Here is a 13791-nt window from a genome sequence, read left to right on the forward strand (position 1 = left end):
ATGCTGACGGTGTTTATGCTACATCATTTGCGCAGGTGCTCCTTTGTTAAAAGGGAAATCCCTGATGAGGAACGGTCAAAGAGTAGTTCTCGCCAGTCAAGAAAGATAAACTGTGAAAGTCCACTTCCCGAAAAGGAACTTTCACCAGTTCGTCTTCATGGTCTTTCTTACGCCATGTGAGATACTAGTAGTGATCATATATTCTGAGCTAAGCATAGTTTGGCAACTATAAAGAAAAAAAGGTCCTACTCGTCCAACTGTCAAAAAGCTGAGACGGTTAAATAATAGCATTGCATGAGTACGACATAGAGTAGGCCTACTAGCTTAAACATATAAATCATCATTATCAGTTTGTTTTATAAAGCAAAGTTTCAAATTATACGACATGCATGAATAAAGTACACATGACATAGGCCTACGTATCTTCCAAATCTAGGTTTATCAAACTCCCAGATTTGGAAGTTATACATTTGTATGAAGTGGTCCTTTTTTATTATTATTCATTTTTTGCATTTATATTAAACAGGACAAAACACAAATAACTTGAGAAAAAAAAAGATAAAAAAATAATAAAAAACAACATACACAACACAAATACAAAAGCATCTCTAACATTATAATATATGACTAGTTTATGCACATTTTAAAATTCGTTTTATACTTTGTTTGTCCGTGGGCACACGAGAAAGACAATAATATGTTATATTTATGTAATTACTAATTTTCTTGGTTGTTACATTATTTTCTTACACAAAAACATTCCCATTTCATTTGATTTGCATAAAAAATAGCTTCTTATTTAAATGCTAGTTTTCACTGATAGCTCTTATATATTAGCTCGTACTGATCGCATTATCCCCTTTTAATTTCGAGCCAAACAAATGAGGTAAATTTAAAACGAAGAAAATTGCTATTTCATTCCAGCGCCTACAATCTGTGTATTAGCTCGCCAATCATATTATTATCGGGCGGGAGCTAAAGGAAAATTATGGACCCAAACCATACCGATCAGATAGGGCCTACCGCGAGTCAGACTCAGATGCCAACAACAACCCACCAGGAACCACGGAAATCCATCCAAAAGTGGCAATATAATAAGAAGAAGTTAAGAACACATGCAGTAAAACATAAAATCAGACCAAATAAAAGAGGCGAATAAAAGTAAAACAAAATTGTGACTAAAAATATTTTTTTAAAGTAGAACCACATAACAAAACAATAACATAACACATAACAAAAAGTAGAAAAACAAACATAAAAATAGAACAAAAAGGCCTAAATCCAAAAGAAAGCAAGAAAAGCATACGCAAAAAAAATAAAATAAAGAAAGAAAGAAAGAAAACCATAAAAATGGAAAAACAAAAATAGGACAAAAAAGCCCAACCCCCAAACATGTCAGAAAACAATACCAAATAAACAAAATCAAAAGGAAACAGTACAAAATACAGACAGACATAATATTAATTGATACAGACAAAATAAAACAAACAAAAACGCATAATATACAAAAAAACACAATACGATCGTACCAAATTAGTATGTAGTAGGCTACAAAACATTACAAAATAAAGAAAAGGATAACCAAACCAAAACGAGCCAAAATATAACTAGAAACGTAACAAAAAACAAGCAAAAAGCCATAGACCTATCCCAAACAAAGAAATTATTCACCAAACAAAGAAAAGCATAAACAATACACTAATTAAAGGAAAAAACTAAATTGAAAATAACCGAAAACCCACTCAGACAAACCTCTAATAAATCCAAACGAAGAAAAACAAATAAACATTAAACAACATAACAAATTATAGCAAGAACCAAGAACAACAACAAAGCCAAACACTAAAAAAACATTACGAAATATGAAAGAAGAATATTACAAATTACCCAATAAAGAAAACATGCAAAAGTCCAAAAGACTAAATAAAAAAACGGTACCGTAGGAAACGTAGGCCTATTAAATTTTGATGCACTATACTTTCCTTATTTCGAAAACGCAATACTGAGCTACTATTCTAATTGCCGATATAGCTAAATTAGGTGAGGGGGAAATACAACTATTATACTTCTCAACTTCAAATCACCACAGCACCATCGTCAAATCATCACCTATCGACACCGGGCTATTCTCAAGACTACAACAGGACGTGGTCACTATATTCTCGTCCATTCAATGGGGGCGATTTAATGAATACATCATTGATAGTACGATCTGAATACACACACATCCTGTGCGCATCGATCGTATACATCCACAATGCCATTGCGTTGCATTGCCGCAATAGCTAATTAGGGGGCGAGATGGCACGTAGGCGAAATGGCGTGTAGGCGAAGTGCATTGTGGGCGAAGTGTCCTGTATATATTGTTCAATTAGCTTAGATTCTTGAATTTTTAAGATATTTGAAAAAATAAAAACTTGTGGCAAAAGTCATCAAAGAAAAGTGTGTTAGCACTGCCTTAGACCTATAAACGTGATTTATACTTTTCAAATTCCAAAGTTCAATTTAAAACCCCATTTCTTTTCAATTTTGCCTCATTTTGGTAGTTCGCAACACAAACTTAAATAATGGGTAAAACAGACACATTATTTTAATATCGGTATGACATTTTCATATTGGTGCTGCCCTATCTAAGTTTGCACTGAAGTGCCATCTCAGTTTTGGTGCGCCGATGTGGATCATGTGTTAATGAATTTTTTATTTATTCTGGATAAATAATGGGGTATTAATTACAAGCATAAGAGTTTAGACAAGAAGTACAAGAAGCTGTGTAAATATGACAAACATGCAACTATTTAAGCTACAGGAGCCTTGTAATTTTTAGTACGGTACAATGTTGCACTAGCTTTTTGTATACCGTATATACACTTCATCCCATACCGTTGTGCAGAGCTGCTACGGTATGGGTTCCTCGTACTATCATTTTGGGCAGTAACTTGGGTCTACCGAAAGGGTTTGTGACCTTTTTACAAATCGAGTGGGACGGTCCATTCTCAACTTAGGGCATAGATGAGTACAGATGTAGATAGACCCTATAGAATTTAGCAAAACAATCTGTACACCAATATATCCTGCCATTGCAATTGTTATACCGTTCCGGTTATTGGTTAGGTTCTATAGGTGATGATGGTCCACCGGTTTATGTTGCACCACATATCTGTGGTTGCATGAAATTATATGGCGCGATTACGTTTTATGCATAACATTATTCTGAGGATTATTTTTTCCTAAATAATGACATTAAAATTGGATTTCGTTCTTATTTCATCCGGTTTACAATGTAAATTGAGTTTTGTTTAATACCACCATTCCTTCCCAAGAATATCAGCATTCGCTTGACATTTTCAGATACAGTGACTTTACAAGAATTGCCTAGCTGTAACCTGATTGTTTAAAATAATATTTTCTTGTACAAAAGTTCTTTTGTTTCACATTTTTTTCATTTTGTATTCAACAAACAAGTATAATTTTAACGAAATAACAAATTGAAAATAAATGTGTAGTTTATGCCTATAGGCCTACATCTCAGACCCATTCGCACAATAAATAAATAAAAATAAAATAAATAAATATATAAATTAAAAAATAAATAAATAAATAAATAAATAATATGCAAGGAATGTATTTATATAAGCTGGGCCTATTTTAGAAACCTTAGTTCATAAATAATAATGTTTCAACAGTAGAGTTTCAACACAAATTAGGCATACTGGCAAATATTTTGCTGTTAAGGCCGTATAAAATTAATGTTTTGGTTCTCGTCCCCTCCCTCGTCAATTTCTGGGATTTGTCAGATTTTTTTTGATTTTTTAGATTTTTCAATTATTTTAGACTTTGGAATTATTCATGAATTTTTCATACATATAAATAAGTTTATTAGAGAACAAGGATCACTTCCAAGTCTTTTTGTGGTACTCTAGGGGCTTATCCCTCAGAATCTCACATTTGAAAAAAAAAAGCGCCTCATTGTTTCCTCAAGCACTGTTTGAAAAGACCGAAAACTACTGACAATGCTGATTTTACATTGAAAAAAAAAAAAAAAAAAAAAAAGCACCTCCCTCCCTCATCAATTCATGAAAATCGTCTGGACGAGAACCAAAATATTAATTTTATACGGCCTAACGTGTGTTTTTTTGCTGTGCTGTGACATGCATAGTGTTTGTCACTAGAGTGTGTGGGGAGTCTGTTAAAGCCTGAAACCAGTGAAAAGTTTATAGGGGAACTTAGGTCATTATGGCAGAAATAAATGATGCTTCTATGTTGGAAGATTATAATACACCAGTTAGAGAAACTGCCAGAAGAAGGAAGAGAGGTAAAAAGAGATCAACGAGGTATAAAGCCAGGGTATAAAGTTGAAAGACCTCGAGTTGCTTGCAATCACATAGTGGGACAGCATGCATACATGTTAATGTTAAGCCTTGCGCTTCTGATGTACAAGGTTAGTCTAGTCAATGTATCATATTACGAATGACGTGTTGTAAGCCAGTGCATCGACATCATGGGTAGGCCTATGATGATATGTATATTTAAGTACATGGACTGAGTGAGTTCTGCAAAAATTGTTCACTTTCGGCTACCATTTTTTTTGGCCAAAAATACTTTTTTATGTCTAAGCTTTTTAGCTGTGGGTCTTTAACTTTTGTCACTCATTAATTCAACCCAATTACAACTATAATTAAAAATAAACAAACAAACTGAGTGGACTGAGAGAGTTCCGGAAAAACGCTCTTCACACCAGCCGAAAATCATCTACACTGCAAAATCAAAAACAAAAAACAAAAAACTAAATGACATTTTTTACCTGTTTAACTGACCGGATTGTGGTCCATTTAAACAGACAAATAACCGTTAATTTACATCTTTACTATAATATTTCAGATACTTTGGTCCCTTATATCGGCAGTTGGAAACTAACAAAATAACCAGGCTTAATACAGAATCAGTGAGGATTGTGGTCTTGTATTTTATGCTGCTCCACTGAAGAACAACAACGGCCCGGAACAACGGTAACTAGATCTACATCTTTGGGTTCATCTTTAAAGAGTACTTTCTAAATACATGTTGCAAGCATCTTCAGATGAAAATGAAACTTTTGCAACCATTTTCTTGTACATTTTGCAGAGCCCAACATTATTCTTTGGACAAATTAAAAACCCATGTAAACAGACATATGTTGAAATATGTACGGAGTTATCGATGTAACAGTGTGTTTAATCAGACAAGCCTATCAACAAACGGAGGGCTACAAGGATATTTGAGTAGCCACAGTAAGCTATGGTACCATAAACGTGGCTTGAACATCAAAGAAAAACCATGTCAGTGTGAATACTGCCAGAAACGCTTTGCACGTAGGTTGTTTCTCAAAATAAACATTAGAACTCACACCAAAGAGAAACCTTATCAGTGTGAATATTGTCAAAAATGTTTTGCACAAAATAGCAACCTCAGAAAACACATCATAACCCACACCAAAGAGAATCCTTATCAGTGTGAGTATTGTCAGAAATGTTTAGCACATACGGGGAATCTCAAAGTACACATTAGAACTCACACCAAGGAGAAACCTTACCAGTGTGAGTATTGTCAGGAATGTTTTACGAACTCTAATAATCTTAAAAATCACATCAGAACTCACACCAAAGAGAAACCATATCAGTGTGAGTATTGTCAGAAATGTTTTACACAAAGCACCCATCTCAAAAGACACGTCAGAACTCACACCAAAGAGAAACCCTATCAGTGTGAGTATTGTCAGAAATGCTTTGCGAACTCTGGTAGTCTTAAAGACCACATCAGAACTCACACCAAAGAGAAACCATATCAGTGTGAGTATTGTCAGAAATGTTTTACACGAAGCACCCATCTCAAAAGGCACATATCAGAACCCACACCAAAGAGAAACCTTATCAGTGTGAGTATTGTCAGAAATGTTTTACACAGAGTGGGACTCTTAACAAACACATCAGAACTCACACCAAAGAGAAACCCTATCAGTGTATGTACTGTAAGAAATGCTTTACGCAGAGTGGGACTCTTAACAAACACATCAAAAGTCACCATGGAGAACTCATTTCAGTGTGAAAATTTTTTGAGAAACTAGGAACCGTCTCAACTTCTATAGTTGACCAAATTTGAAAATTATGGGATCCCAAATGATTGTTTTGGGTCTTTGGACACAAAGGCTGATGTGGTTTTAATGTTTAGTCAAATTATGTGCACCAGTTGGACCGTCATAAGACCATATAAAAATCAATTTGATTTATGTCCACCTCAATTTCTGGGATCAGTTGATATATTTTCAATTTTAATATTAAATTTAGGGTTTTAATACTTCATTAAAATGTTATTGTTTATAGTCAAGTGTTTTTGTGGCACGCCAAAGGGGTGTTTTTTGCTCTTCATTTTACGTGAAAAACACTTAATTTTATAAAAATGTGGGGACGGGGTGAAACAAATTTTTATATGGCATAATCTTCAAAATTTGTAAATTATTTAAAAGGGTCCTTCACGATTTTACTGTGCAGTAAGATGCCAGAACTCTGTCATGGGGTATAAACCCTGCTCAGCATTCACAAAGAGAACCATATCAATGTAGCTATAGTCATAATAATGTTTACACAAAAATAATAGTGGAAATAAAAATAATTTTTTTATCCGAAATTGAGAGATAGTGTTTATGTTTGTTTGTTTGTTTGTTTTCTGTCATATTTTAAAATTATCTTTGTAAAGGGGTATGGTAGTTCCTATCATCTAGATCATGTAGATATTTGAAAATAGTCTAAGTTAATGTTAACACATATAAATATCCTTTTCATGACATAAGCCATGTACCCTCTACTTGTACCCCTGTGAATGTCAAGTTCACAACCTGCGTACTTAGTCCGCATTCCAGGCATTCCTAACCAAGCTCTTTACGTGACATAATGCAACACGAGGTTCATTATACCACCGTCACAGCCACCGTGCATTTGGCGGGGCACTTGATTAGGCCCAGCTAGCATGGTAGATGCAGTATTTTATATTTTTATTCTGATAAACAAAGAATAAAACTAAATAAAGTTTTATTTTAAGAGTTTTGAATTAGAAATGTAAAAACAAACAGCAGCCATTTCAAGTCAACAAAATCCAAATGAGGCCTAAATGCAAAAGATTGTTCATTTCACTATGTTGATGACAGAAGATACAGCTTAGTCCACATTCCAGGCATTGCTAACCAAGTTCTTTACGTGACATAATGCAACACGAGGTTCATTATACCACCGTCACAGCCGGGGTCACAGCCACTTGCCATTTGGCGGGGCACTTGAGTAGGCAGGGCACTTGAGTAGGCCCAGCCATTCGCTACTTGCATTGTTCCGCCATTATGCACTATGTGCGGGAGAGCCTCGAACTGGCAGCATACATGAATGGGAATTGAACTAGTCATAACGTTCTGTGTAAGGTTACATAATTCTTCCTTTCATGTATACTGCCAGTTCGAGGCTCTCCCCGCACATAGTGCATAATGGCGGAACCGTGCAAGTAGCGAATAGCATGGTAGATGCAGTATTTTATTCTGATAAACAAAGAATAAAACTGGCTAAGTTTTATTTCAAGAGTTTTGAGTCAGAAATGTAAAAACAAACAGCAGCGATGTCAACAAAATCCAAATAAGTCCATGCTATTTTTAAAACAAATTAATTCATTAAAAAAAATCAAAAGTCTCTAGATTTTAACTTAACATGTTTTTATGGTCCTATATATGTCACCTTCACTACACTGTAATTTTATAGAAATCGAACTTTATTTCATTGCCATTTATAAAGAAAATTCCTGATTTTCTCCAAAGTGAATCTTGTGGACACGGTTTGGAAATAAGCTCTTCATTTGTTACCACCAAAAGTCAAGAAGCTCTAAAACTGATTTATTTTCAGTTACAATATTTAATGTTTCTTTTGTGCAATAAGTTCAACAATGAAAAATAAGAGAAACATAAAAAGTAATAACAAAAAATGTGAAAACAAATGTGTGTTTGTGTTCAACTTTGGTTGTGTGATATTTTGATGGTTAGCCACGCTTGACACCCCTGCCACCTGTCGTCTTGTGCTCATAAGTTAAGTTGATTTTAAGATACGGATTTTAACTTGGCAATTACAAGAAGGATGAATAAATATTATCTGAAAAAATGCAGTTCATTTTGTACATGTAACCTTTTTATGCCTCCACCGCGAGGCATACTGTGTTTGCAATGTGCGTCCTTCCTTCCGTCCGGATGCTGTATCTCGGGCATGGATGGGCCGATTGACTTCAGATTTTCAGGAAAGGTGGGTCATGGTCAAAAACTCTGGCTACTTTTTTTGGTGGGGTTCAGGGTCATATACTGAGGTCAAAGGTCATTTAAGGTCAAATTACTAAAAACTGTCGTGTGGGCATGAAACTTGGTGGGTATAGTCAACATTTAGAGCCAAATTTGTGAGAGGTCATTTTGGGGTCATCAGAGGTCAAATTAATAAAATTAATAAAATTGGTCGTATAGGCATGAAACTTGGTATGTACAGTCAACATTTAGAGCCAAATTTTTGGAAGGTCATTTCAGGGTCATCAGAGGTCACCCAGGGGTCATCTGAGGTCAAATTACTAAATATTGTTGTATGAGCATGAAATTTGGTGGGTACAGTCAACATTTAGAGCCAAATTTTTAAGGTCATTTTGGGGTCATCCAGGGTCATCTAAGGTCAAATTAATAAAATTGGTCGTATGGGCATGAAACTTGGTATGTACAGTCAACATTTAGAGCCAAAATTTTGGAAGGTCATTTCAGGGTCATCAGAGGTCACCCAGGGGTCATATGAGGTCAAATTACTAAATATTGTCTTATGGACATGAAATTTGGTGGGTACAGTCAACATTTAGAGACTAATTTTTGGAAGGTCATTTGGGGTCATCCAGGGTCACCCAGGGGTCATCCGGGGTCACCCAGGGGTCATCTCAGGTCAAATTAATGAATTTGGTCGTATCGGCATGAAACTTGGTGGGTACAATCAACATTTAGAGTCAGGTCAAATTCAGTCTGCCCTAGCGGCTCGAAACTTTGTATCAAACTTTGTGCTAAATCGCTCCCTTAGGTGGAGGCATCTCGGTCGACGCTGCGCGTCGAAAACCGTGACATCCGAGAACCGCCGTCCATCTAGTTATGGGATACCTTGTACATGCACTTTGTATTTAATACCCCAATAAAATGAGTACATTTATGTTAAATTACAGAGATGTAAAAATGTGTTTCCTGTAATTATTACAGTTAACAAATTAATTTGGTGACATTTGTTTTTGAGTGATCTGTCAATTGGGGAATAAAACAATGGGTATTCCTGTCATATGGCAGAGGATAGTTAAAACAAAAATTAATGTCGTTTATATTCTCATTTTTATTCAGATAAATATGAAAACAACTATTAACTATTTTAAGGACCATTCACAAACACTTGTAAGGGGGACCTGATGCAAAAACATTTCATCGCAAAAATTGTTCGCCCCCCCCCCCTTTACAGACCTCAAAAATTTCAGGGCCCCTCTTTTTTTTGAAAATTATAGGAAAGCATAATTGAATACATGAATACAAAAGCCACCTAAGTCCATGCGAAGTTATTTTGAGAGAAAAACCTGTGTATCGTTTTAATTCCTTCAGTTAGATTTACCTGGTCAATATGGTAAGTTTTACGTGCAAATGAGTGGATTAACCTGTATTAGGTATGACGATTAGCATTTCAGGGACTTCGTGGGGTTCATTTTAAATTTTGGACTTTGTGGTTTTTTGAATCATATACAAAGACAACAATGTTAGAATGAGATTACCACTAGTAATAGGCATGTCCACTAAAAATTGAAGTACTTTTAAATTGATTCAGACCTAACTTATTGGCTGGGAATTGATGAAAGAAACATTTTGGCGTTTAAATAATCTTAATCGGACGTTTCATTCCAGAGATATGGCCTTTTGAGTGTTACGGTTTTATATAGGGCTGCTAGAACATGTTAAAAAGTTAAAGTCCAAAAAGGATTACTAACAGAAAGTGCAATTTTAAGGTACTTTTTCTTAATGTATTTATTAACTAGCGTTATCTGGAACATTATATTTGCTTAAAACAACATGAAAATAAGATCATCCTGAAAATTTAATCGATTTTGTGACATACAACAAAAAATATAAGACCTCAAAACCCATGGTTTGTTTGGTGAAACTGCAAGCATGATCATAGATGGCCGCCATGGAAAATATCTCCATAGAGGAGATGAACAATAAGTGCATTATTTCAAATGAATGGCGGTAGTCTTAAACATTGTTCAATCTTTTACGGTCAGCACATTTTATCTTCAAAAATTATTATATTTCATCATGGCATAAGTTTGGTAATATTAATCACTACCAATTTTGAGAAATTTGCTCCAACTCAAAGGTTATCTTTAATACATTGAGCAATACACTGTGTGTGCATGGAAGCCATGATGGATAGCATATGAAATGGACATGGTAGTGAGAAGTGCATGATTTGAGATGGGCCGCGGTAGGCTTAAACATTCTTAAATATCTTAACATCCTGTACATTTTGTCTTCAAAAATAGTTACATTTTATGAGTATGTAAGTTTGCTTGTCTGATTCACTCCAAATTCGGAAATAATTGCGTTTGAACACCTGATGCACGGAATGGTGTCACTTCAACCTGTTGTAGTTCTCATCTCATTAAATTTTTCATTAAAAAGTTGATCTCTGCATGGAGGAAGGTCCTCTCTATTTACTGACCAATCAGGAAAAAGTTTGGTTAATGTTTTCCGGTGGAATCAGGCGTGGGATCTTTGCTCAGTTTTTCATAGGTGTTTTGATCACTGAGCATCTCATTAACCTTCTGTTCATAATTATCTTTGGTCTGAACTACAGTGCACTTCCCTTTGTCAGCACCCATTATTAACAAATCATTTGATTTCTTAAGCTCACCTAACGCCACTCTCTCCTCCTTGGTAATGTTGGCGAAAGCTCAAGTCAGTGAGTATATTTTATTGGATTTGTCACACAAAAATCTAAATAATTTGATCTACAATCCTACCGATGCATCTGTTTACGGAAGTCTTTACATATCATTGGTTGAAGTTTGTATCGCGTGAGATGATTGGTTGCTTGTGATTTCTTACTCTGTGATTCGTCAATTTTAAAATCCCGCTTCATTCTTACACGTATAAGATGCAATCTTACGCGTATAAGATGCAACCTTACACGTGTAACCTTACACGTTTATCTTACGCGTTTTTTGGACCACTTGGCCATTCATAGATTTCTGGCTGATACGAGTGTTTGGCTTAAAGTTTCAAATTTCCCCACCTCTTTCAATATAATTAGGGACCGTTCACAAACACTTCTAAGAGGGGGCCTGATGCAAAAACATTTCATCGCGAACATTTTTCGGAGCTCCCCTTTACAGACCTCAAAAATTTCAGGGCCCCCTTTTTAACATGAAAATTATGGGTCAACCCACAGAAAAGCATATAAAATTGATTTTACCAGGAAAATTTGTGGTCATTTTTTTTCAGGACCCCACTTAGGAGGGTCAACATATTTCAGAGCCCCCCTCCCTTTTTGCATCAGCCCCCCTAACAAGTGTTTGTGAACGGTCCCTTGCCAGCCAAAAATCATCTACACTACAAAAACCAAAAAACTAAATGACATTTTTTTACCCGGTTAACCGACCGGATTGTGGTCCATTTAAACAGACAAATAACCGTTAATTTACATCCTTACTATAATATTTCAGATACTTTGATCTCTTGATATATTGGCAGTTGGAAACTAACAAAATAACCAGGCCTAATACAGGATTGTGGTCTTGTATTTTATGCTGCTCCACTGAAGAACAACAACGGCCCGGAACAACGGTAACTAGATCTACATCTTTGGGTTCATCTTTAAAGAGTACTTTCTAAATACATGTTGCAAGCATCTTCAAATAAAAATGAAACTTTTGCAACCATTTTCTTGTACATTTTGCAGAGCCCAACATTATTCTTTGGACAAATTAAAAACCCATGTAAACAGACATATGTTGAAATATGTACGGAGTTATCGATGTAACAGTGTGTTTAACCAGAAAAGCGTATCAACAAACGGAGGGCTACAAGGATATTTGAGTAGCCACAGTAAGCTATGGTACCATAAAAGCGGCCTGAACATCAAAGAAAAACTATATCAGTGTGAACACTGCAAGAAATGCTTTGCGCTTAGGTGGTATCTTAAAGTACACATGAGAACTCACACCAAAGAGAAACCTTATCAGTGTGAGTATTGTCAGAAATGTTTTGCACATAGTAACTCTCTTAAAGAACACATCAGAACTCACACCAAAGAGAAACCTTATCAGTGCGAGTATTGTCAGAAATGTTTTACAAGCAGCACCCATCTCAAAAGACACATCAGAACTCACACCAAAGAGAAACCCTATCAGTGTGAGTATTGTCAGAAATGTTTTACACGGAATGGATGTGTGAAACGGCACATCAAAACTCACACCAAAGAAAAACCCTATCAGTGTGAGTATTGTCAGAAATGTTTTACAAATAGTAGCCACCTCAAAGAACACATCAGAACTCACACCAAAGAGAAGCCCTATCAGTGTGAGTTTTGTCAGAAATGTTTTACAAGTAGTAGCCACCTCAAAGAACACATCAGAACTCACACCAAAGAGAAACCCTATCAGTGTGAGATTTGCCAGAAATGTTTTGCACAGAATAGCATTCTTAAAAGACACATCAAAACTCACACAAAAAAGGAAACACAGTCAGTGTGAGTATTGTCAGAAATGTTTTACAACTAGCAGCCGTCTCAAAGAACACATCAGATCTCGCACCAAAGAGAAACCGTATTAGTGTGCGTACTGGGCTCCAGATGGACCTTCATAAGGCACATAAAATAAATTTGTTTCATGTCCACATCCCTCCTCACGTTCTGGGATTGGTATATATTTTCTTCTCAATTTTCATATTAAATATAAGTTTTTCATACTTAATTAAAATGTTGATAAACAAAGTTTATTAGTCGGTATGAACTACTTTCAAGTGTTTTTGGGGCACGCGAAAGGAGTCTTTTTTATTATATATTTGATTGAAAAACCACATCTTCCTCCCGCAGTTTTCTAAAAACTTGGGGACGTGAAACGAATTTGATTTCCAAGTGGCCTATAAATCGTCAAAATTTGAAAAATAAGTAAAGGGTCCTTCCCGATTTTACTGTGCAGTAAGACCCGAAAACTCCATCTAGGGGGAACACTGCTCAGCATTTACAACAAAGAGTGAGAAGGGTGTTAATCAATTGAAAACAAAACCCTTTCCTGGTGTTTTTCAAGTAATTTGTATTACCCCAATACCCCAACAAAATAGTACTTCTTTAATGTCAAATTACAGAGATGTAAAAATGTGTTTCCTGTAATTGAGATTATAGACATCAAATAAATTGAGTTTGTGACATTTGAAAATATTGTCTTTGAGTGTTTCAGAGATGCGTAAATTAGAGAATAAACAATATGAATTTCTGTTATGATCCTCTACCTTGAGATAGACGACATACAGGTCTAAGCTAAGTCGGCATCCACTATGATAAAATATTGGATCTGCCTGTTGTTTACCACATGGTAGAAGATAATAAAAACTAGACATAGCTGTGGTCTAAGACCATGAACACAGCCGTGTTGTGACCCCTTAATGACCTTTGACCCCAAAATATATGAAAACCCGAAAGACATTGGCTAAAAAAACGTGTTCACGTGGCATCA

At 35.5% G+C, this 13791-nt stretch overlaps 1 protein-coding gene across 2 annotated transcripts in view; it reads left to right on the forward strand.

Annotated features, from left to right (window-relative positions):
• LOC140162483 (uncharacterized) overlaps positions 1 to 12404 on the forward strand; it is a 52919-nt gene extending 40515 nt beyond the window's left edge. The window contains exons 4-5 of one of the 2 annotated variants that reach the window (XR_011860302.1): positions 4879 to 5006; positions 11782 to 12404. Coding sequence is in view for 1 of the 2 variants with exons in the window: in XM_072185724.1 (XP_072041825.1) it covers positions 5078 to 6100 (1023 nt within the window). In the remaining variant the exon portion in view is untranslated. Of the gene's footprint in view, positions 1 to 4878; positions 6665 to 11781 lie in introns of those variants that run through there. The other variant, XM_072185724.1, reaches the window with a different exon arrangement.
• Positions 12405 to 13791: the final 1387 nt, after the last annotated feature.

This window comes from Amphiura filiformis, chromosome 10 (assembly GCF_039555335.1).
Source record: "Amphiura filiformis chromosome 10, Afil_fr2py, whole genome shotgun sequence".
Classification (NCBI taxonomy): domain Eukaryota; kingdom Metazoa; phylum Echinodermata; class Ophiuroidea; order Amphilepidida; family Amphiuridae; genus Amphiura; species Amphiura filiformis.